This window comes from Fistularia commersonii, chromosome 34 (assembly GCF_037954325.1).
Source record: "Fistularia commersonii isolate RoL2024-O1a breed Wild chromosome 34, RoL_Fcom_v1.0, whole genome shotgun sequence".
NCBI classification, from domain to species: Eukaryota; Metazoa; Chordata; class Actinopteri; order Syngnathiformes; family Fistulariidae; genus Fistularia; species Fistularia commersonii.
The window spans coordinates 1,746,425-1,772,500 of NC_141317.1; the positions used below are offsets into that span (position 1 = coordinate 1,746,425).

General features: G+C 41.0%; 1 protein-coding gene across 6 annotated transcripts in view; it reads right to left on the reverse strand.

The window, feature by feature from the left end:
• The window catches only part of LOC147214165 (forkhead box protein J3-like), a 65,964-nt gene that overhangs the window by 39,026 nt on the left and 862 nt on the right, over window positions 1-26,076 (reverse strand). For 2 of the 6 annotated variants that reach the window (XM_086141431.1, XM_086141432.1), the window contains exons 2-3: window positions 17,578-17,701; window positions 16,795-17,103 (exon numbers count right to left, since the gene is read on the reverse strand). In XM_086141431.1, coding sequence (XP_085997557.1) covers window positions 16,795-17,103; window positions 17,578-17,616 — 348 coding nt within the window. In that variant the 5' untranslated portion in view covers window positions 17,617-17,701. Of the gene's footprint in view, window positions 1-16,794; window positions 17,270-17,577; window positions 17,702-26,076 lie in introns of all 6 variants that reach the window. The other 4 variants (XM_086141427.1, XM_086141428.1, XM_086141430.1 and 1 more) reach the window with 3 other exon arrangements.

Below are 26,076 nucleotides of genomic sequence, written 5' to 3' on the forward strand. Positions count from 1 at the left end.
TAGGTTCAAGAGACAGGTAAGCTTCACAAGGCGAGTAGGGAATGAACAAATACGTTTACTGCTCTAAAATTGGTCACATAACAAATGAAAAGAACAGGGGAAGAAATTGCAAAAGGAAAAAAAAGATCAACTACCAGGAATTGTAAAATTCTTGGAAAATAACTCAATCCTTTGTAAATGTGCACAGGTTTCAGAATACAAGCAGAATTCCGAATGGTCCCCTCAGGTCCAGATCCTTTGTATATTGTATTTGCTACGGTACTACCTGTCTAACTGATGGGTAGTGTTTGGGTCCGATGTCCTCTTGTGAAAGGGTTCAAGTCCTGTCTGGATCAGAGCTACAGTTGGCCACACCGCATCCACAATCTGGGGGATGGCTCGCCATCTCTCCATGTAGACTCACAAGGTTCAGGTTCTTGAGTGGCCAGGGAAAAAACCAATCTACACAAAGTATTGAATTATTAGTACCTATTCTGTCATTCCTTTCCTAAATCACATCAATATACTTAACCTCACAAACTGTGTGGCTGAACCTGAACAAGTTAGCATCACACATCTTCTGACATTTTTAAATCGTCACGTTGACTCAGCTAGCAGGCTGCACCAGTTAGCCAAAGCCTTGCTGTCTGTAACCATTATAGCAACGACACAGTAAGTGATAGAGTGGGGGTGAAAATCTGTTCCTTCCAACCAAAATATTAAACACATTGTTAACTATGACAAAAAGGCACCAGAGTACGTTGGAAACTTTGAACATTGTTATTACCGACTGGTTTCTGAGTGTAAATCTTTCCCTTGGAAACGTATTAGTTCATTACCAAGTTTACTAGCATGATGCTAATGGTGACTAGACAAAACACGCTCACTCACTGTTGTTTCACATCGGTTGACACTCAAGTTGGAAGTCTAGTTTGGAAACTCAAACTAGTTTGGACTAATTAGTCCAATTATATGTAAATGAGGACAATATTTCTGGATCTCATGTTGTTTCAAATCTGGCATTTCCAAATCTGGACATGAATGCATATTGCATCCTTCATAGATTTTTATTTTTTTTATTTAGTATGCCCTCAATTCATGAGGGTTACATCCCCCCCTCCCCCGGCTCTGCATGAGTCCCGTCATGTCCTATATGCTTCAGTCAAGGATGAGAATATTAAGGGTTTCCCTAATTCAGGGCAATGCAAGCGACCAGGAGGTTGACAGAATCGCTCATATCTGTAACAATGTCACTTGTCTTCATAGGTCACATGACCACTTTTGGGTCTGGGCTCATGTCCTGGACGAGTATTTTCTGTAGCAGTGTAACAGCAAAAACTACAGTATTGTTTTCATATGGGCTAAACCATGTGACCTAATTTTTAGTCCAATTGCAGGCATTATGTAAGAGGTTTCACATAGTTACACTAATGGCTTTTCTTCTTGTCAGCTGACAATAAAATTATCAACAATAACTAGGATGGCCTAAGTGTTGCAGCTGTGGGGCTCAAGGGATACAGTCCATGCATACCAGTTCCAATAGACAGGTTGTTTGGATGTTCACGAGAAGTGCTTTCTCCTTAGTTGGCACTTTCCTTCTGACCCAATATTCCACATGTCTTTAACTTGTGCTCTACATCTACAGCCATCTTTGGCCAATAGAACCTTAACAAGTCTAAGTCTAGTGTTCTTTCCAGACCCATATGTCCCATATTAACATGGAAGCACTGGAGAACGGTAGTTCGCATGGACTTGGGAGCCACAAACTGGTAAATGGTGTCATTATGAAGTTGACGCATGCCAGCTGTCATCTCCACCTGTTTCCATTCTCAAATTATTATTAATTCTGTATTGAGGTTGGGGTTTGCTACATCTTAAGACTTTAACATCCTGACAACTTTCCTTATGACAGGATCAAATCTTCAATGGTGTTGGAGTTTCTCTCCACTATAGGTCAGCATTGTGGGACTACCTAGGGATCTGACATCTTCATAGACGTTGGGTACTCCATCAGCATGAAGACCGGGGGATTCCAATAAGGTGATGGAAGGAAAGAGTGGTTCAGCTACACTCAATAGGCGACGGTGGCACAAGGTATGTACTGTGTCAGCTGCTGTTGATCAGGATCTGGAGTAGGAGTGTTGCATACAGGTTAAACCTTGCATAGCATTTCACCCTTTTGTTTCTGGGAAAAGGGCTGCACCTTGTTCATACATGCTTGCATCTATATGAAGAACATATTGTGTTTTCGGACCCGCATATCCAAGCAGAGGTTCAGAGGTGAGTTCTTCAATGACTATCTCAAAAATTCTTTGGCATCAGGGCAACCATCAATCCCCAAAGGGCTCCTTGGTGTTGAAGTAGCCTCCAGAGCAGGACTTTGCATTTTCTAGGGTGGGTAGCCCTTTGCTAATGATGCTTGAATAATCCTTTACAAAATGGTATAGCGGCCTGCAAAGTCTAAGAATGACTTGAGTTGCTAAAGAGTTTTTGGATCGCAGCCAGATTCTTAGGGCACTGATCACAGGATCTGTTTCCACAACTTAACTTGAAACAATATGGCCAAAGTTGTGCCCTGAGCTTTGGAAAAAGCAACATTGAGATGGGGAGAGTTTGAGGCCATATTCTCATAACTGCATTCCAGTCTGGTAATAACCAGACTTGAAATCCATTACTGAAAACCATTTTGATCCACACAGGGCAGAAAAGGATTCTTTGAGAGTATGGCAACTGATTCACCAATGACTTTGGCAGTGAGTGGTATTTGTAAGTGTTTACTCACAGCTTTGTAGTCATTTGGGTGTATTAGTCTAGACTTTGGCTTGAAGGGTCTTTTGTTGTTCAGATTTCCATGATGTCTCACCTGGACACGTGACCAAAGTCCAGGTCATGCTAAGCAAAGTTGTCACCATAAGCCTCAACACTGTATTACCCTATCTTCCAACTCTTGACTGAGAGAGGAATCCGCAAAGTCAAATGATAGGTCAGATACTTGTGTTTCACTCTCAGGCTGCGTGGTGACAGTACAGCATCCTACTTTGGTTTTGTCTCTGTGCATGGCAGACAAACCTTTCGGGATCGCTTCGGGAGAATAAAACTCGGCAAGGACACGGGGGAGTGGGGTTATGTCGTGGTCAGCTTCATTCCACATCCAAACATGTAATTTGTGAGAGTGTTGTTTGGGAAAAGAGACAAGGCCGCACAAGGCCGGAAGAGCAGTTGCTGTGAGTTGTTCAATGACTGCACAGTCGCTGATGATGTTTGTTTTGACATATCCATCAAGAAGAATTCTTTCTTGAGCAGGTATAACATGAGGGACTCTCCCTTTAAGAGTCATTGAGCGAATTTTCCACCCGTGGACCTTGCATCTTTCCTAAGCTTGAGCTTGCTAATGAGCTTGCTAATCTGTAGCCACTGAAGAGACGACAGGTTATTGCGCTCCTGCCCGTGACGCTGCTCTTCTACAAGATGAGAACAGACATATTGCAGCTACAGTGTATATCTAGGAAGTGAACACTTCAGGTTAATTTACAACAAAGTTATTTGGGAATTTCAGGCTGATGGGCACCCAGCACAAATATGGAGCATTTTGCCCATTGGTGCCTTCAACATGTAAGCCATCTACTGGTTGAATGGGGTACTTTGATAGATAATCTTCATAAAATGAAGCTGAAATTGTGGTCACCAAAGACCCAGCGTCTAGGAGAAAGCTGCAGTACACTTCTGACACTTTGACAGTACCTGTGCATATCTGATCTGTAAGGCCTCTAGTAAGTGGGGATTGGATTTCTGTTGAGCATGACTGGATGGACGCTTTAATTGGAGTTCGGGCTTTGGGACATTCTCATTGGGTACCCGCCCTCGACAGTTCCTAATCATGGACTGTTTTCAGTCGAGCTACTGCTTGTTTTGTTCTTCTCAGGCCTGTGATTTCCTAGTGAACTCTTTCTGCTTCCTTTCAGCTAGTTCAGGATTTGGCGCATCAATGCAATATAGGACAAAGTGGCCATCCTCACCACACCTGAAACAGTAGCCTGGGCAGGCCTTTTTCATGAGGTTCCAGTCTCCTGAGCTCTTCTCCCAAGCAGAGTTATTGGTTTTGGGCTTTTGTTTAAAAAAGATTAAACAACAGCCTGGTATGTACTATCATTCAATGCTGCTTGAAGTGAAGCCTTCTGAGTATATAAATTCACAGGTTTGTTTTTCAAGCTTCCCAGACTTACTGGGGGACGTCTCCACTACACTGTTTGCAAAATCAATCTCTTCAATATATACACTCTCAACTGAATTGTCATTGGTCTGGGCTGTGGCTTTGGAAAAGCCTAAATGCTATTTCACCCAGGTCGCTTGACAGTCTTCTACAGTATGCAGCAAGAAAACCATTTCAGAGAATGGGGTAAGTTCTTGAGCTCAAGTTACAGATTGGTAATCAAGGCATGATTTCAACTGCCTCAGCAAAACTGCTTTAGGAGCTTCAGGTCTGGTTTGGCAGTGCGAATGCCCCCTCTCTTCACAACTTTACCCAGGACTATCTTCAGTTGCTGTAGGTAGCTGGACGGTTTCTCGCCAGAGTTCTGATTGGTGTTTAAAGGGCTTGCAAAAAGTTCATCTCCATCATCAACAGTGTCATAAGCTGAATCTAATAGTCTAAACATAATCATGAGGTGATGCTTTTGGTCCTAGATGCCTCACAATGTGAGCAGCAGGAAGCAGAAGACTTTCTATTATATTCCTCACACTGTGCTAGACAGACACACTGGCATGAGTAAGAGGAACTGTATATTGTTGGAGCAAGGACATAGGACTCTTCCATAAAAAGGGTTTAACTTGACACAGTCTTGATATGATGAAGGTGGGTCACTGTTCTTGATCATGTGCTCCACTATTATTTTTGGACTTCGTGAGGGGTGAAATGTTCAGGACTCAAGCATTAGGGTTTTGGCCTGAGTGGTTCTAAGCCAATTATATCATGATCACTTTTCAGAGGGTGAAGAATCAAGGGCAGGTGGTTTAGTACACTTCTGGAGTCTAGTGAGTTAGTCTACTAACTCAGCACCACTAGGTTTTGCAATGTCTTTCAGCTATGTAAGAGTCAATTAAGCAATTGAGCATTTGTCTGCTACATACACTTCAGAGAGAAGTTGAATGTGGTCGGTTATATTGCTGGGATTACTGCTAAGTCTTCTGCAGGGCAAAGAGCCACTAATAAATGTAATGGGCCCACCTGATGTGAACTCAACTATTGCTACATCTTTGAACTGAGGATCATCACCAGTAATTTGGACTATTCTCTCAACTGAACCGAGCGTACCTATGTACTCCATTACATCATTGTCAACTATATCACCAGTTAAACCACTAGCAAGCAGTGAGCTTGCCAGTTTGTTATTTTCTTCTAAATCATCTTCATATTGTAAGCTATTTTACCACTTGTAAGGGTTTGAGAGAAAATACACAGTGATGGTGGAAGCAAAGAACAATTCAACGTGTTAGGAAAAAAGAAGCAAAATCTCCTTTGGCTGGCTCGCCACTTTTTTTGTATAGCACTTGTCTGGGCCAGTATTAAGAAAAGCACTAAACATCAGTCTAGGTTAAAGAGAGAGGTACGCTGCACATAGTGAGAAGGGGTTGCAGAAATAACCAAATTATTGCTCTACAATTGGTCATATAACATAGTGACAGACAAGAACTCCCAGGAATTGTAAAATTCTTGGAAAGTAAATCAAGCTTTGCAAATGTAAATGTGCAACGATTTCAGAATACAAGCAGGTCTTCCGAATGCTCCCCTCAGGTCCAGATCCTTTGTATATTGTATTTGCTACAGTACTACCTGTCTAACTGATGGGTAGTGTTTGGGTCCGATGTCGTCTTGTGAAAGGGTTCAAGTTCTGTCCGGATCAGAGCTACAGTTGGCCACACCGCATCCACAATCTGGGGGATGGTTCGCCATCTCTCCATGTAGACTCACAAGGTTCAGGTTCTTGAATGGTCAAAGGAAAAAACCAAACTACACAGTGTTGAATTATTGGCACCTATTCTGTCATTCTTTTCTTAAATCATATCAGTATACTGAACCTTACAAACTACGGGGCTGAACCTTAAAAATTTAGCACCACACATCTTCTAACATTTTTAAATTGACTCGATTGTCAGGCTGCACCAGTCAGCCAAGGCCGTGTGGCTCTAACCATTATAGCAACAACACAGTGAGTGTTCGTTAACTATGACAAAAAGCCACCAGAGTTCTGGTGGCAATGTTAGGAAACATTGCATATTGCTATTGATATTACCCCACTGGTTATTGAGTGTAAATCTTTCACATGGAAATGTATTAGTTCATTACCAAGTCTTCTTGTATTGTGCTAGTGACTCACTCATTGTCGCTTCCAATAGTGAATGACTCTGAGGAGTCACTTCACTTGACACTTTAGTTGGAAATCTATTTGCAAAAATCATCTCATTAGTCCAATTACGTGTAAACTATGACAATATTTTGTGAGCTTATGCTGCTTCGTACCAAATCGGGGGGCTTCCCTCTATATGCGCTTTCGTGAGAATTCCAAGAGAGGAGGAAAAGGTATTCTTTTTGTGGGGAGCTCAAATGAACAAGAACACATAATCCTCTCTCTCTGGGTAATGACTTTTTGGAGGTATTTAGTAACCCTAAATGAAGGAGTTGAATTACATTTAGTTAGAATTCGCGACATCACAATTTCAGGCAAAAAAAAATCCAGTTTGTACCTATTTTGTGCCTACTCATCCAATAATGATGAAAAAACACATTCAGTGTGGGCAAGGTCATTGTGACCTCTAATCTATATTATTGTATGCCTATAGAGCATTTCAATACCTTCTACAAAAATCTCCTACTGGACTCAAGGATGAATAAAATTAAAGTCTCAACCGAAGGTCTTAGTGAATAAGTTGGCAAAATTGTTTAGAAAACACTGAAGGTCAGCAGGCAAATTCAATAAGATTCTGCAACATTTTCTGACATCGAGGCGCTCAAGCTAACACTAGTGCCAGCATTAATGGCAAAACATGTTGCGGTATCTGACTGCAAGAATATATTTTCTTTTAATTTTCTTACTATTTAGTGTGCTTGAATTTACAAAATAAACCTCACACCATAATTTTGATGTGGTTGGACCGACCTACTATAAACCAACCAAAATGATGGTCCTATCTCAGAGTGTTTTATTAATCGCCCTAATGAGGCATTACAAATCAAAAAGAAAGAAAAATAAATTAATAAAAAAATAACGTGTTTCCTGCAACTCCAGGACATCCCAGTCATCCAAATTGGAAACCACTGTCACAAGATGCCAACCATTAAAAATTTTTCACAGTCTTGTTTGTGTCATACCAGTAGGGTTTCTCATCGAACAGCTTATTTAGAAAATAAAATCCTATTATTGCAATGAAGTTCTTTGAAAAATAACAGTGAAACCAAATGGGGCATATACTGGCAAGAGGACAAGGTGTCCAACAAAGCACGATGATGAAGTGATAGCTTCTGTGAGGTATTTTTCGGCCTGGAAAAGAAGGATGAGAGCAGAAACGAGAGCCACAACTGCATACTGAATCCCAATAATGTCTGACAGGCTCCCTTTTCTGTTCTTATTCATCTTTGATGAAAAGTGTGAAGACCACTCTACTGCGAGTTTCACCACAACAGGAGTAAAGTGTTTTTGGTTGTTCTGGCCTGGGCCGGGTTCATGTATAGTGAAGCGAAGATGGGTAATATTACTGTACAATACAATGGTATTCCTGCTGAAGTGCTTCCTCCGATGATGAAACTATGTATGAAATGCCATACTTCCCCTTCATCTAAAAATTGATAGTTTCATCTTATAATACATGTGTATTTGTATGACATTACACCTATGGGTACATAATTGAGTACAAAATTTGGCGGCAGTCAGCTTTAACAATGATGCAAGACTTCAAAACCTGCGTTTGGAACGGAGTATTTTATTACATGAGAAGCTGTCTGGATCAATTCTTCTGGCATTATAGACAAATAAAGATGAAACACAGTGGCAAAACTTTGCAAAATCTCATTGGAAAGTGTAGTAAGAATTCTTATTAAACAAAAAAATCTGCCTGATTGGTGCAGAGAAAGACTGGATATTAACCATTACAATCTTGTAAAACAGCAAGCACAGACACCTGCTGCCAGCTGTGAAGACAGAGAAACTCAATGGTGTGTTCAAACTTTTAAGAGCGACTCAGTCCTGCCAATTGCAAAAGGTTCAAAAAAAGAAAAGGACCTCAAAAAATGAACAAGTGTGTGTGTGTGTGTGTGTGTGTGTGTTTGGGTGGGTGAGGGGCGTAATCAGGCATCGAGAAGAGAACCAAAAATGGCTCTGCTTCACTAATTAAAAAGCTATTAATCAATAAAAATAAACAATAATGATTCCATATAAGTCTCAGCTAAAAAAAACAAACAAAAAAAACACATTTTGTTAGTTATTACGTCTTCAGTGAACTATCAACAAGGGTGAATTATCACTTCATCACAATATATAAACTGTCCAGAAGCTGGAAACTTCATAAACCCAAAAGGGGATAGTATAGAGCTTGATATGTTTAATTATTGTTATATCTTAATGTTTAGAAAAATCTCCTCCATGATTGTTGACTTCTAAATTGTCCCTTAGCTGTCTGCTGGTCCATGTATTTTGCCCGCTTTATGTGCGTTGCACTCACGTGAAGTACCAAATCTGCTACAAGTACAGCTTTAATGCAAAGGTTTATGGACTCATAAAAACATATTGGACAAGAGAATATCCAAAAGAGTATGCAAATCTCTAAATACTGATTTACAGATCACTGCTATAAAACATTAGGAATGCAGACTGACAACCAATATACAATGGCAAATATTCACCTCCTGCACATGGATCATGACTGGTGTTTGGGCACCATGTCAACCAAATCCATGTCACTGGATATATGGTAGTTTACAAAACATGTATCGATGTTTTACAATCTTGCTGGTGTTAGATAGCGGAAGCAGTGGATACAGAGGTTCATCAGAGGTTCAGCTTAAAAGCTTAAGAAAAATCAAAGTTGGAAATATTTTCCAGGGAACCATTCGTGAGCTTTGAAAGTTTGGATTGGCAAATCAGAGCAACTTTTACAAATGCAGATAGAGCATCACAGAGCACTCGAAAGTTAACGTCTTTCAAGTTCATATGTCTCAAGTTTAAATTTGGTAATGAAAGTCAATACCAAGTTGACTCTCTTATAAATGTAGCTGTGCATTTCTCCAGTCTTAAAAATTGTGAATAGGGAGTCTCACTGAGGGCAAGTCATATTATTTGAGTCGACTCGTCCCATCCCCCACAAAAAGTCACATGGAGATTTGAAATGCCTCAGTAGTTATAAAAGACACACAGAGCAGTATCATGCGTTTATCGCTTCAGCTTTATCACAACAAAACAACGGTTTCTTCTGTTCTGATGAAAGTTGCTTTTTGGAGTTAGACAAAAGAGAAGCTCTTGTCCCTTTTTGGGATAAAAAAAAATAGGAATGGCTAATAGGCTGTGATATTATTGTTACATTCCAGAGTGCTTGGAAAACCAGCCTTTAGACTATCATTAGCCATATGGAGAGAGCTACAGGCCTGGCTGGTTAGAGAGGGAAATGATTTGCTGGATTGGTGCCAAATCCTTGAGGAGATAGCAAGAGAAATTTTTCCATTTTAATTAAGAATTTAATACTGAGAGTGCTATTGGTGATTAGCACGTAATTAAAAGCTCTAGCGGTGTTTCACATCCAAATATAATTAATGGCTGCATGCTTTCTGCAATGTGCATATGTCTGTGTGTGCATGTGTTCCCGTACGGCGGGGGAGGCCACCTAAAGTATTACACTCTGCTGATAATCTCAAATTGCGAGTCAAAAAAAACAATTTTGTATTAAAAGTAGAAGCCTGAAGTAAAGCTGCTTCTGGTATACAATCTAAAATATATGCTGAAGAAATTCAGGCAACTCTTATTCCACAGATTATGTTTTGTTAAAAGTTCCATTGGTATGGAAAACTAAATGGTCCAAAAAGAAAATATAATTCCCAAAACCCTGTGTGGTATTGTCTATCCAGTTTTATTACAATGTGCTTGCGATGGTAAAAAAGATCTGTTTCCAGGAATACAAATTCAAAATTCAGTTTTCAGGGTAAGGAATATTAAAAAGTTTGTTTTTTTTTCCTGTGCAAAAATTGAACGATTATATAATACTTATATAGTCGGGTTTGGCTTGAAAAAGCATTCAGAGACATTTAGAATCAAATCATACGAATCAAAACATAATTAAACCGGCAAAAACTAAATGTTAATTTAAAAACGTATTATTTCATACACATGCACACAGAGATACATTGTCAGACACGTAAAAAACATCCAGACAGGCAAGGCTGGGTTAATGGGACACAGTGTTATTTTTCGCCTGAACTAAGAACAGTGTGAGTAGAATTAAATCACTTGGTTATCAAAAGGAAAAAAAAAAAAAAACATTTTTATATCATAAGTCATTCCATCAGTCTGAAGTGCTCCCTCTCAGTACACAGTATATCTGGTTTCAGGTACAGCTCTTATCTTGTATAGTGAGCTACACACATGCACAGAACCAGAAAAAAGGAAAAAAAAAACTGACATACAACACACAGTATTCACTCAAATAAAATCCACGGTTTGCATTATATATTAGTTAGTGACACAACACTTCAGGGAGAAATAAAAAAAAAAGGCATTATCTTGATATACAGTTGCTCGGCTAAAATCAAATGCCCAATATGATTTTTCCCCAAGTCTCTACAGATTATCACTCCACAGAGAGAGACATTGAGAGCATGAAACAGACAGAGGTTTATATGATTTGCTCAACAACATTACTTACCTCAACATACAAGATTGTCCAAAAATTGCGAAAGAAAAGCACAACCGATAAAGTCACTAACCATCCACTAAAACTAGATATAAATGGATTACACATACATGTGCTACAGCTCCCACTCAAAAAATGTCAGACACAGTGATCTTAAACTGCAACAAATTATAGCAATGACAATGGCAATCCAAAGCCATAAGTGGTGTGAGTCACTCCCATAAAAAGATAGAGAAGTGATGAACATTTCTAAACAAGGCTAAAGTCAAAGAAACACTGACCTGAAAATTCAAGAATCCATGACTTTCGATGTCCACACATAACTGCACATAAAAAGTGCCACAAAAATAAATTAATTTGCTGCCCTTTATTTAAGACTGTCAGTGGCTGATGATTTTCATAATTCTCACTATGACCTAAATTGTTGGCCACTACCAAAAAAATAGCACCATAAAAAAAATGTCTTTTACACACCTCTATCACAGATATCCACTCAAACTGTGTGTGTTTCAGACAGTCCATTGCCAGACTCCGAATCATACATCAAACTAGAATTTGATGTAAGCACAAACTAAAATAAAGTGAGCCAATTTTCAATAGAAATGCGGCACTGATATCCAACTGATTTGCTGGATTAAAGAAAGTTTTTTTACTCATAAAAGCAGAGTAATAATCCCCCCATACTATAAAATTACACAATCTCTCAAGCAAAGTCTTCAAATTAGCATTTGAGTTATTGCAGACAAGGCACCATGTCCTAAATAATGCCTGTTCTGCTGAAACTGCAGCGATTAAATGAGAGTATAGTGTAGCATGGCAGCTCTTGTCAGCCATGCTTTTATACTAGACCTCCCCAGGTGGACACAATCATATAATTATACTCACGAAAAAACCAAAAGACACATGCACTTCCATTGCAACGCCATTGAGGTTGCAGAGGACCGTAACAGGCGAGCATACAGGCCTCTGTGTGCATAATGACTCCCAGGAGCCAATGACAAGAGCCTTTCTCCACAGACATAAGTACACTTGACACAGTGCACTGACCTCAGCTGTGCTCAGCAGCAGATCTTGATGGTGCAGGGACGAGTGGATGGGGGCCAGAATAATGGCCTGAGCACTGATTCATATCAGGTGATTGTCTTTGGCACAGGGGTCTTACTAAAGGCCAAAGGCCATAGGCCATCATGATGGCTCTGTCCTTTACAATATCACATTAGGCATTGCTAATTAGTAGGCAATTAGCCTGGCTGTATGCAAGCTAGCTGGGGGCAAAGGGGGGTCAAGAGCAGGTTACTCGACACAGACTGCAACAGTCTGTAAAGGCGTACCATTTGGTAAAGGCGAAGCTCTAGACTGCAATTCTCAAGTGGTAAATGATGGGAAAGCTTGATCATTTGGATAATTTGGTAATGGTTTGGTAAGCGTTGAATGACCAATAGTTTCCTGTATTATTAAGAGCTAAAAAAAAAGCCAGAATCTACCTCATTTCCCATGATAGAAAAAGAAGAATCATCTTTATTTGTTACACTGAAGTTGTGATTTGATAGCTCAGGCATTGATACAGTGTGACAGCACGCAGCCCCCATCCAGGCTCCTGTTCTCTGCTATTGCTTTTACTGTGCTTGAATGGAGTTAAATCCCCCTTACGGTTTGTTTCCTTTCAATATCCTTCTTTTTCTGACAATGAAAAGAGTGCTTTAAAGGTAGGTAGGATTTGTATTCCAAAGTTTCTTTAATGCGCTGATAAAACAATTACCTTACAATATCGGTTGCATTGGAAAAACCAAACAAGATCCGGGGAGAATGGCAGAAGCTCTTGGGTACACTAAGCCATATTGTACTTTTGGCTGACTTGTCTGGTTTATAGCTATTGCCAGTTCTTAGAGCACAGAAGGACATCTTTGAATAAATTGTTTTGGCTGACCACCAGCTCATAACCAAAAGAAATCTACAGAAACGAGCATGTTGAAACCAAGTGTTGAAAGAATAATATAAGCAAACAAAACAAAGGTATGGATTAAGTAGTAGACCAATACAGAAAATATTTTTTCACCAAGAGGTCCTGTGAAATCACTTAATTTATTAGTATCAGGGTTGGCCACGAATGCAATTGGGGGAGCACGGCTGGTCCTGGTTCTTAAGCAATCAGTGAGGCCTTAAAAGCCAGAGCTTTGAGCCTTTCTCGTTGCGAGGTCATTCACCAAACCTGTGCTCCTTACCGGGTTGCCTTTCCCCCCGGCGGTGTAAACCCATGCATCCGGGCCACCGCCTCCCTCATCGGTGTATGCTAGCGCCGTTCGCCAAGCCGCCCGTGACCAGACAGGGCTTCCCTTGTTGGTGTGCGCTAGCGTTTCGGCCTAGTCACCCGTCCCTGACGGAGCTTTGTGTTCCTCCCCAGCGTCCCCCCTTAGTCAGTGTACGGCAGCGCCCCTTGCCTGACCACTCTTGACCCGACTGGGCATATGCTAACGCCGGGCCTCTCCCCCATGGGTGTATGCCCGGTCTGCCTGTGCCTGTTCATTGGTCTCAGTAAACTTGCTGTTTGGAACCCAGTCTGTCTTGATTCTGTCTGCGTGTGGCTTCCTACCCCAAAATCTGTAACAATTAGATTACATTTGTCACTTTTATGTGCATTCATACATTACAAAAAGTGTAAAAGTATAGGTGTTTTCCACTGAAATATCCCTGAGCAAAATACAAACCTTAATATTCTGAACAAAAACTTCAAATATAGAATAAACCAGTGAGTACCTTTGTAGCGACTTGAAGGAGTACAAATATAAAGGCAAGGGATAGTATAGTAGTATATAGACATAAAATAAAAATCCCTTTATTTGTCATATTCAGTGACACATAAAGCGCAACATCGTTGAAATTTGACCATTACATTTAACGCATTATGGAAGAAACATGAGCAGAAGGCAGACACTGAGCAGCGCCAGAGAGCAATTGGGCTTCAGCGTTTTGCTCAACAACACTTTGTCAGGCTAGGAGGAGTGTGGGAATCAAACCAGGAATGTTCGGTTTCCAAGGACAAGCATGCTAGTCCCGTGAGCCGCACTGCACAGCAGATACAGCTCGATACTCAAACCACATAAAAGTAGGGTCATAAGATATAAATTATCAAACAGATAGAAAGCATGTATAGATGACCTGCGCAAAATGCTGATTCACATTTTTCAAACCACTAGAAGGCCACTGAATCAATGGCCTTTTTGAGCCGACGTTGATAGAGTTATGTGACTACCTCTAGAGGCATTCACTGCATTCCACGCCTGAGAACTTTTCTACAAGTACAACATTACCAGCTTGAACATTTAAATAACTGTCTTAAAGTGGAATATTGAAAAGACATTTCCATTTGACCTATACCAATGGCCGTAATGGTAGAGGGACATGTGGGTATGAAAGGGCTGCCAAGGGGCCTCCGAAGAGCATGAGAAATTGGTGCAGGAAACAGGAGAGCTTGGTTAAGATAAAATATGAGAGGGATAAGTAGTAAAAACCAGAATGGTGCAGACTGATGCAACTTTGTCTGCATTCCACTTGAGAGAATCATTTTGGAATAAAAAAAAAAAATCTGAGGATGCACTCAAGTGATTTAAGAGCACCAATAAACTTCATGAACATATGGCTGATGCAAGTGTGCTCCCTTTCATTGTTTTTGTAATTCTACTACTCCGCCACAAATTTACAGACGGCTAATGAAAAGAATTCCCTATATTCATTTTAAACTTGGATACAGACATCTCATGACCTTGGAAAGCGTCGTGATTATCAAACCTAACAACATTAGCAGTTCAATGCATTCGAAAATGTGCACATGGCATGTATTGCTATCCATCTAGATGCAAGATATTAAATAAGCACGGACGCTAATATGTGTGTGAGTGTGTGCGTGCGTGTGTTTGTGTGTGCGTGTGTGTGTGTGTACACACAGTGAGTGTGTACAACTGTGTGTTGTCCTGATTTCAACTCTGCCGTTCCTGCACTCTCGCATTATCATACAGAGCAGACGGCGTGCGTGTGCTGGGTAGTAAAACTGTCTTCTGCTCTCTGACTGTCTCCTCTCTCTTTTCCCACTCCCCCATCTTCTCTCCTGCTGAGCTCCCCGTGTGCAATCTGCAGACTGCACACGTACACTGCCTACCTGAGTGGGAGTCTCTTGGCAGTGGGTGTAGAAGCGCGTGCGCATGCATGCTCATGTGGAAGACGGTGAGGCTAATGCTAAACATGGCAGACCACATATAAGGGAAAAAAAAACTTATGTTTCCATCTTGAATTGGCACATTCATAAGAGTGTGTTTAACTGTTAGCTTGTATGTGAGTGAGCCAGCAATGTGTGGCAAACACGGCAGCCAGACAATCTCTGTGTCTGCATCCCACTGTGTACAGCTGACAGCAATCACCTGAACTGGAATGAACTAGACTTATGTAACTTTCCTTGTGATGGCCATAGCTGGTGGGAAACAAGCCCAACTGTGTTGATGTAGGTCATCAAAGAAGCAACAGCCTTTTCTCAAAGGCCAACACAGTAACTCACACAAACCAGAAAAATTGTTTGAGTGCTTCATCTCTTACTTTACTGTCATTTATTTTAAACACCTAAGATTCAGTATTGGACTGCGCATTACGCTTTTTATTAGACGTTACCTTCAAAACTATAAGGAGCTTTTTACTTGAGAATGTCATTCTCAATGATCCCTCTCTGAAATGCGGTTATCCTACCGAAGGGGCACAGATTACATTGTAATCATTGCATTACGTAGTAATGACCTTACGGTTAAAGACAAACAACCAAGGTTACGTCTTGCTACGAAACCCCGGCATTGATATTATGTACACATGAAAATAAACCACCACCATCAGAATCGGGCTCTTATGCTACTGAAATGCAGCCACAGACACAAATCAAGGCATCTTGAGGTGTAATTATTGGATACAAAAACATTCTGGCACCCAAATACGACCAGAGGTAGAAGGCAGTCATAAGCGTCAGTGAAAGGAAAGCTTGAATGGTCTCAGTAACCCCTTTCCTCTCCCTCTGTGCAGAAAACTAATTGAGAGAATCCTACATGCAGGTAAGACACTGCCAGCACAACCTGGCTTGTATCGTAACCTTTTTGTCTCTGTTTCTGGCATGCATCCTCGCTCAGGGAATGGTGTGTTGAAGATTATAGAAGGGGAACAAACACAGGTTTGTGAAAGGAAAAGAAGAAGGGAGAAGTGTGAATGTGACAGAGTAGGAGAAGTGGGGAGTGGTAGGGTGCTTCTACTTGGGAGATGAAGATAAAAAAAAAGTGGAAGAGGGAGAAATAATGAGAAGAAGAAAAATGTTGCCACTCTCACAGAGATGAATTAGTTGATAGTGTGCTGACAGCCTTTGCAATGTGTCAGTGGAGAGACTATATCCATCCCCTTCTTCACTAATAAGGTAGAGAATCCCCAAGACACAACCGTGAGGATCTATTCATTTGTCTCAAATAACACAGCCACATCTCTCCTCATATTAGCCAGGATTCGCACAGCGACATTTACATAAGGATTTAATAATGTTGTCTGAATGAGATGAAATGCATCTGTCAATCAACCCTGCTCCTGTAAAAGGTTTTTGTGCTCTTCAAGGCAACCGCCAGATCACATATTTTGTGTTTTGATCGACAAGGGTTGTATCCTGACATAAATAAAAACCGGGAACAAATCTGCTTTACAAATCTTTCTAATTCCATAAAACAATTGTAAATAGGCTTTCAGACCTTGAGGTTATTAATGATTTAATCAATTGAAATGATTATCAGCTTTTATTGACCGCAAAGCAGTTCGAGTTTTGTACCGTACCCTTTGATGATGAAAAAGTGTGTACAGCACATTACTTGTGAACAAATAAAAGACATAATATAGATTTAATTTGTCTTTTCTTACCTTCCAGCCACTGCCTGCCTCTCGATAGTAGGGAAAGTTGTCACAGATCCATTGGTAGATCTCACTGAGGGTCATCCGTTTGCGCGGCGAGCCATTGATTGCAAAGGTAATGAGGCTTGCGTAGCTGTATGGGGGTTTACCATCTCTGTGCTGAGCAGTCTCTTCCTGATCCAGTGTTGTTCCCGGTTCCAGGTGGGTAATTTTCTTTCCGGGCATGTGCCCATGATGAAGACCAAGGGGGTGGTGACCATGGTGGTGTCCATGGTGGTGTCCCGTATCTGTCTTCTGGATGGCGGCTCTCATGCTGAGCTGGGGAAGCCAGTCCATTGAGGTCAAGCTACTCTCCAGCTCAGAGGTCATGGTGCTTATAAGTTGAGCGGTTAAAGAAAAGGGCGAGCAGCCTAGCGACGTGGCAAATGAAGTTCTCTCCTGTTGGCTCACTGAATGGGTTCTGTGCAACAGCCTTGGCTCAAGTCTGGAAAAGCAGGAGTTTTGTTTACTATGCCTATTCATCTCCTTTAGCTAGAGCAGAAAGTACACTTGGCAGAGAAACAGATGTTAACTTGCTCAGTATTTCCACACTTAGTGTGTGTCTCACTGCAGAATACAGTACAATGGAAAAGTAAATATTTTGACATGTTCATCATTTGATCTTTAACACTGCACAAAAATAGGATTTGTGATGTAAGGTGACAATATGGCAGAACTTAGAACAATTATTATCTACTCATTTGACTGTGAGAAGCAAAGCAATATGGAGGACTAGGTATAAAAGTTTCTTACTCTTCCCATGCCTTTCCATCTTGCTTTGGGCCAAAGCATCTGGGAAAGTCACAAAAGTGAAAGGTAGAGTCCTCCCCTCCTGCATGTTCACAAGTTCTTCATTTGGCCACTGCAAAGGCTGCTGCTGCAACGCACAAACACAAAACCACACAAGACGATGAGCTTGCTCTGCCAGCCAGCCTTCATAAGATATTAATATCGTGCAACCGCTCAACTGGCCTGGGCATCTGTCCAACCCGATTAAAACTCTTCTCTCCTTCTCTCTTTGTGTTCTGTCTATCTGGATTGCCTCTCACTCTCATTCGCTCCAAAGTGGAAATGGCAATTGGATCTGCAGAGTGACTAAAAGCTGGGGAATTGTTTTCACAAGTGCCTGCCAAATGGGGGGAACAGCTCGGGAGGAATTCCAACCCTCTAGAGGAGCTGAAAGGCTCGTCCCATTTCCCTCTCAGTAGAACCCCCCCACACTGTGTTCCCATTCTCTCGACGTGCCTCACTCTCCTGTCAAGTCCATGCCCACCCCCATTACTCTGACACGCACAAACGACGAAAAACTTGAGAAGCCTCAACATTCAAATTCATAGAACATGCGATGTACTGAACTTGAAAGTGTAACGGTGCTTCCTATGTAACGGGAGGGGGGGGGCTTTTGATGGAAGAGGGTCATATGACATTAAACTTTTTCAGAAGCAAAGGAAGGAATTCCTTTGAACTTAGTCAGAGATTGTCTCTGCATTTGTCAATAATGGACTGAGATTGTCAGTTACTCATCACTAACAGTTGCTCTTCACTGGAGTTATGCTCTTACTTTTTAAAATTGCACTCTGACTCAACAACGAAAATTGTCTCGCTTTGTATATGCCACTTTCCAAGTTCCCTGAATTTTGGGTAAACATAGGTGAACCAATGACTTTTGCAGAACCGGATACAGTTTAGGCCAGTAGATAAATTGTCGCATTAGAAAACAATGCTTGGGTAGATTTAGCTTACATACGAATCAGAAAGCTACATCTAAAATAACGTCATCTTGTACCCCGTACGGCAACCTTTAAGCGTCCTTCAACAACAAACAGCCTATTGGCCCACGCATTTTCCATTCATGCTGACTGTATATGTTCAAGGTTGAAGAACTCAAATAAGTCTGTCTGCAGAGAGAAACACAACCACTCTATCTCTCTTTCTGACTGTCCCCCTGGAGAAGCCATATACTAGGAGGAAGGAAAAGGGAAAGAGTCAGCTCCTGCAAAAATCTCATTAATTACAAGTTTGAAAAAAAAAATTTGGCTGCAAACCCATCGAACTGCATGATGATGGGACGAAGAGAAGCAAGAAGGACGTTCAGCAAAGACACACACCGGTTGATTCTTTGTGCACAGCACAACCCCCATATCTTGCTCAAGGCCCAAGTACGGTGGGAGAACCCGTGGCCAGCCCCCACTAACTCTCTCCAAGCCCCCACCCTGGCATCCCAGGAAGCGATCTTAATTGGTGCACCTTTTTTTAAAATCGCTGAAGGGAATGTAGCAATGCTTGTTGTGGCGGGGCCGGGTAGGTGGGGATGGGGGTGGCAACATACAAGGCATAAAAAAACAAAGCACTTATTTTCCCCTCATTTAAAAGAGGCTCAAGCTGCAAATCAGCCCGCCACAAGCCCTGACCTGCTGTGCTGCCATAGCTCCTGTTATTGAGAAGTTTGGGAGCGTGGGCTGGCTTCACAGCAGCATGGTGTAGCTTTGCACCACTAGTCTGGTGAACCACTGGGATGATGAGTAATGGAAGAGAGCACAGAAAGAAAAGGAGGAGCATGACTTGACTTCTGGGGAGAGGGGCCATGCTGGGTGGGTAGACACAACCAATTACCTAGTCAACTCAGTCAACTGGTCTGTCAGTGACTGGGCTAACGTTAACGCTGTGTCTTTTGTTTCTGATATTTGCAGTGTTTCACATCAGCCTCAGTGCTTTGTATGGTGTCAAGGGAGAAAAATGATCACGGCAGAGAAGGCAGCTTGCAGTGTACCCCTGCTGATCTTGGGGCCATCACTTTATTATAGAAAAGGTTTCCCATTGTATATAATGTTTGAGAGCCACCACGGTAATATGTAGAGCTTTCCCGGTACAGCAGTCAAATGAAAATACTCTGGGAAAGGAAGGACAATAAAAAGGCTCAGGTTTTGACAGATTTGACGTATTACTTGAGGAATTAGAAGCAACTCCTTAGCAGTCCTTTTCTGAATGAAGGTTTCACATACCATTCTGTTTATTTTTGCTATTCAATTTCCCCTAAATGCTGAAAATGTCCCCTGATTAATTTCCCCTGAAAATGCAGACCAGTGAACAAAACTCAAGTTCGTTACTTTGTTTACTTGTTTGTTTTTTTTTTTTCTGTGATTCTGAGAAAATTTCAATCAATTTTTTTTTTTTTGGGGGGGGGGATCCAACTCATTTGTTATACCGCAAATCAATAACTTAAATAGATTACTTACTTATGCACAACAGTGGTAATGTGTTTTTCTTGAGATGGATAAAAATGACTCTTTCATGCCCCTCCCGCAGATGACAATTCTAGCTAAAGTTAATTCAAACACTGTTATTTTTGAAAGTCTGGGAGGCATCAACATTTTAATCAACAGAGCACTTTACTTCCCAAAGGTGCAATCATGTTTTAAAATTTTGTGGTGACAATGTAAAACTGGATCTCATAACCAGACTTTGAGTGTTATACCTATCATTAAGATTAATTACATCACAAATACCCTGGAAGTCTGTTGTGGACTAATATTCTGCAGTTGTTATAATATTCTCCTCCACGTTAAAAACAACGAGAATGGAATTCACACTGCCTGGAACTTGTCGAGAGGAGACGTAGATCCCCGTTTCAAAATCTTACGAATACAATTGCTTCCAAGTATTCGTTAGACTCTTGTATGTCTGAATTGATGTACCAAAGAAGAATTTAAGATCCTATGATAGCAAGTTTCATGCGGAAAATTAGCTATTGTTGTGGGTGAAGCTATTGCCTTCCTGCAATAAGTTCACGCGGTAAACCCCCAACAAATTTCATGGACCTAAAGCCCACAAGACTCAACTATGTCTGAGCTGGTGGAGACATCAAAAATGTTATCGACCAGGCATATTTCAAAGAGCTGTAGCTGACTTGAAATAAAGGTAGTGAACAGGGGATTTTCTGGAAGCTGATCATACAGACAAGCAGGCTTTGATTAAATAGTGTGAGCTTGGAAAAAAATCCTTTCGGCCAACATTAATTGGTTTTGAAAGAGGCTCGGAATTTAGAAAAAATGAAAACAAGTGGCATCTCAGATATTTACATTTCACCCAATCAAAAACCATGTCAAAAGTTAACTTTAGCAACTTGACATTCGGGGGGTGCTTGCAGGCGATCTTTGCAAAAAAAAAAAAATTACGAGTGTTAATGGAATGTGAAGCAAATATTTGGACATTTATGAACAAGAAATCTTTCCCCACCAAAGATTTTGAAAATCTCACCCTCCACTGACTGAGGATATTGTCCCTTTAAAAGAGTTGAGGGTCTGCAAGTGATTGAATGTATTCACCCATTAGACTTTGTAGCTGTGATGCACTCACTCAGCTGTATGCATCACTAACAGCTAACAGTCCCCCGCTGCTAGCAGGCTTTTAGACTGAGAGGCTTTACAGTTCTGAATTTTAATAGAGAACTTTGAATAGAGTGACGGGGGATGGGTGAGGGCAGGGGGAGGAAGCTAAAGGAAAGAAGCATCAAAATATTTTCAAGAGAAAATGAAGTAATGACAAAATACCCACCCGGAGCGTGTCAAGCAGAAGGGTTTTCTGGGAAGGACTGCCTTGGTGAGGGAAGGTCTTATGTGTCAAAAGGAAGTCTGTAAGCGCACTCGGCACAGTTATGTCTAGTGGTGAGGGCCATTCACAGCATGGACAAATAGGTCCAAAAGGCAGTATTGAATATCTTAATTACTCTCTGCTTCAGTGCCAGAAAACATTCTCCTAAAAAGGTTCAATCACGAGGCATCAAGAAAAATCAGTTGCCCTTACAGTGGCAGCCTGTGCATCTCTCACTGAGGCAGGGTTAAGCAATTTTCATTTGATACTCTCGACTTATTCTCAAAGCAGGAAAGGCATTGATGTACTGTGCCATTTCAAACTGAAATGCATTTTGGGATGTTAGTCCGTGAAGAAAGTGGTCGGACAAATAATTATTGAAAGAGGAGAAAAAGCTTCAAAAATTAGACAGTGAAGACATCATTTATCCATGTCAAAACAACACTTTGAGTGGCCAATTCAAAGCCACTGACTGGCCCGTGCAGCCAAGTCAATCCGGGGGAATCGCAAAGAGCCGGCACACTTATTTTTATTTTCCTCAGGTTTGAAAGAAAATCGGATTGAAATAGTGCATAGAAATCTGTGGGCTACACTGAAATCCCAAAAGGCTGGGAATAAAACATTTAACTCACTAAGCCCACACAGAACACAACACCTGCAAACATCTGCCAAGGTAAGGGGAGTTGGCGACCCAGAAGACTTACCACTGCAGACTAGGAAAAAGCTATCATAATTCCAGATTTTGACAACGGAAAAGTTAAAAAGGCATATTTAGTCATAAATAAAACATAGGAATGCAGCATTTCACTAAACTCCCCCAACGAAAGGTCCCAAGAGAGAGATGGGATGCTGTTTGTGAACTCATGCTTTGCACAGCAAAGGGGGCTATAGCACTGCGTCACCATGACTCCATCTACACTCCCATATCCAGCTCTATTCAGCAAGGACTACTCCTCTTTAAAAATTCATTAATTTACAGCAAAAATAGATTAAAGCGCCCAACTGCACCAGCCTAAAAAGTTTGGCTTGTGAATAGCATTAATAATGGAAGCAAGAATCCAAAACCTAGAGGCCCTGGCTTGGAGGCAAAGCTTGGGTTTTGTTGCACTTCATAATGTAGAGTAATTTACATTTTTTAGAAGTATTACAGCTTTTTGAGGGTTGTTTATAATTACATTGTTTTACATGCAAATTGGCTAACAATTGTTACTCATTAAAACATAACCAGAAGAGTGCAATAACACACTCTGCTCATGTAAGACACGGGCTTCGCATCGGATTCACAATGAAAGCTTTGCCGAGAACCCTTGTCATTGGCAGCGTCACTTCAGAGTTCAATCCAAATGAGAGTCCTTTAAAGGTGATCATCCCCTACCTTGTCTTTCACATCTTTCTCTTTCGAATCACGGCAGTGCTTTCGTAACAGAATCAAAGAGGATTTTGACAAGATAAAAGGATTTGCTGCATTTGAATTCAAATTATGTGTACTTTCCTGGGGACAAGACTAAAATCACACTGACTGGGGACACTCAGAGAACTTAAAGGCAAGAGAGGAGGCTTGAGGAGTCTAATGTATTGCCAGCCTGGCAGAGGAGTCTAGAATAGTATGGTATATGCAAAAAAGCAAATATCTAAACCTGTGCTCACATACGAGGCGATATGTTCTTAAGTCGGGCTTCGCATTTAAACAAAAAATTTATTTGGAACCCATACTTACAACAGCACAAGAGTGAGAGCATTTCTGCACAGCGTTTTACATCTGGCTGAATTTCCACCTCACTGTTGATTTTGTTCAGTTAGGTAGGTGTGAACCTGGAAATCCTACCTGCCTGAAGACCAAAACCAAGACCTTTTGGCCAGTGAGTTTGGAACCGGTCTCCAGCCAGTGAAAAACAACCTCTAGTGCAGTTTTGTGGCATGGTTGTGATCCAAGCTTGATCTGACCCAGCTTCCAGAAGTGCTGTGAAATGTTACACAAAATCTCATTGCAAGCTGAGCCTTGAGTCCGGGTTGAATGAGGGTTCTTCTAAAGCCAAGTGAAGGAAGCAAGTCTTCTTTCTTTCACACCAGGCGAACATTTCTTTTGCATTTAAGTCTTTTCTGATGTGCCAATTTGTTCAGATATTTAAGCTTGACGTATAGACCGCCTGCAATTAGGAGGCAAGGTCCTTTTCAGGTAGTACTTGCAATCTCAAAACAAAAATGAAAGAAACCTTTCCCAACCAGACAAATGGTCTATCAAATGAAAAGAGCAACTGCCCTCTGGTCGCTTTTGTTGGCATCAAGGTAAAATTTTGAAATAACTGTCATACTGATTTAGAGACATCTTGTCCAGCTCTGCTGCTGGATATACCGAGGTGAGTGATTTGTTCTATTCCGGTATTTCTTATTTGTCAATGATATACTTGAATCCCACAGGTTTTGTCAAGCGTAAACATATTTTAACTCGTTTTGCCTTGCCAACCGTTATGTTGCCTGTCACTACCTCTTTAGCTTTTAAACAAAATGTCATCAACCTTCCGTTCACTCCTTTGGTCAAAAGATTAGTCTCTTCCTATGTTTGACTTATATACCGTATAAACAGTAGTTTGAAGATAAAAGTGTAGTTCTCAGATGTCTAAAAATCTCATTCTGTCAGTGCTGATTTCAGCAATTGATTATTGACAATTTCCGAGGTAGATTAGATGGCTTTTAGCCGGGGCAAGATAGATTTCCTCATCTAAATGATTTTCAAAAGCACTTTTCTATCAGCTGGTCGAACATAATAGTTCACAGATCATCTTGTTAAATAGGAGCTGGTACTCGCTATTAAGATATTTCTTCTTTAGCTGTTTTTCCACAAAGTTGAACGATGATTTCAAGGTTTAACACAGACTCTTTCAAGACAGCAGTTTGAAAAGGGCAGCCTTGTCCATACACTTTGCTCTGTATTTAAAACAGTGAAGCCAGTTCAGCAAAGCGTGTCAAGATTTTGATTTTAGCACTTTAGAATAGTTTTCTCAAGTGCATTTTGTTCATTTGACGTGGATAAACAAAGAGCAACATGTTTGTTTAGCTGTGAGCAACTCGCAGTTTGCACTTCCACCTCACAGCAAGAAGGGTCCTGGTTCGATTCCAAGAGGGGACCCTTTCCGTGCGGATTTTGCACGTCTTACATGGGTTTCCGGTTTCAGGGGTTAACTGAAGACCTTAAATTTGCCCCGACATGTGAATGAAAGAGTGAGAGCGGTTGTGTGTCTCTATATGTGGCTCTGCGATAGTCTGGTGACTGCTCCATGGTGAACCCCACCTCTTGCCCAATGACAGCAGGGATACCGGATCCCACCCCACCCAAACGCAACCCTAACTGCAGGATAAGCAATATAGTTAATGAATGAATGAATGTTTCTTTGTTTACGAATCGTGACATTGCAAATATGTTAGAACCGGGAGCCAATTTCTTTCTTTTTAACAAGGCTGACTTGCCAATTTTACTTCTGAAGTCACACAGAATGAATATATTACATGGTATCATTGCTATGCAGGGTGATAAGATAACATCTTGTCATCTATGACTAATTCTAAAAGTAATGGATTAGGTTCATTTTGTATCAAACTAAGTGAAACCTATATGGTGTATCTACACATAGCCCTTAATTCAACTTTCAAAAAGTAATCTCTTCGCTCTCCATTTGCTGACTTTGACAATAATTACAACGACCTTTCCAATGATAAAACACAAATCAGTAAAACATTATACGGGTTCCTTCACTTCAGATTTCATGCATTTCTGCATAACATTTTAATGAGGCATTTAGGGGTCTATGAGTGATCTACTGAGAAAGTCTACAATGGCAATCAGCAGTGAGTGTGGCAGCTGTTCAGCAATTAAAAAGCCAAATTACCCTCAATCAACACCATTTACAAGCACAAGTAAATCTCAGAGCAAATAATGATGAGAGAGATCTGTTCAGACAGCTCTCATCTTGATAGGAATTAGAGGCGCATCCAAATGAGGCGCACGGTGCTCTCTCAAACACTGACACACAAACATGTCGACCGGCAAACATACACACACAGACACACACACACGCACGCACCTCCCTGTGTCTGTGGGTTTTTGGGGAAGATCAAACCGTATAGTGCAGACTCGCTCTGTGGACTGCAATGCCACGGAAGATCATCGGTGTAACGTCTCCCCACAGGAAAAGATTATACTGTTGCATCTGAGGCAGAGGGATCTATGGTGGCTACGCAGAGATGCATCAATCTGAGCTGCATCCACTGTTGAAAAAAGATGCTTTCAAGAACGGTATATTCTGTCTACTTAGACTTAACTCTCTCCAAACAGGCAATCTGACCGATTATGGAACGCGCACACCGGAAATCTACCTGCAATTACTTTTCGGCAGCCTTTTGTCAAGTTTAATGACATGATTTAGGCCTTAATATGTCCTTGAAATGAGGATGGTCCTGAATAAGGCGGCTTCTTCACCATGACACGACGCATGAAAGCAGAGCAGCAAATATTCATCAATAAATCCATGACGTGTCAAACTTTTATATGAAATCATCTGGATACCGGACTAATTGGAATAACCATGATTTGAAATCCCTAAATCCTGACATAGTTATAACAACACAGAATTAAAGCACATCTAGGAATGCAAAGAGGGCTGACAA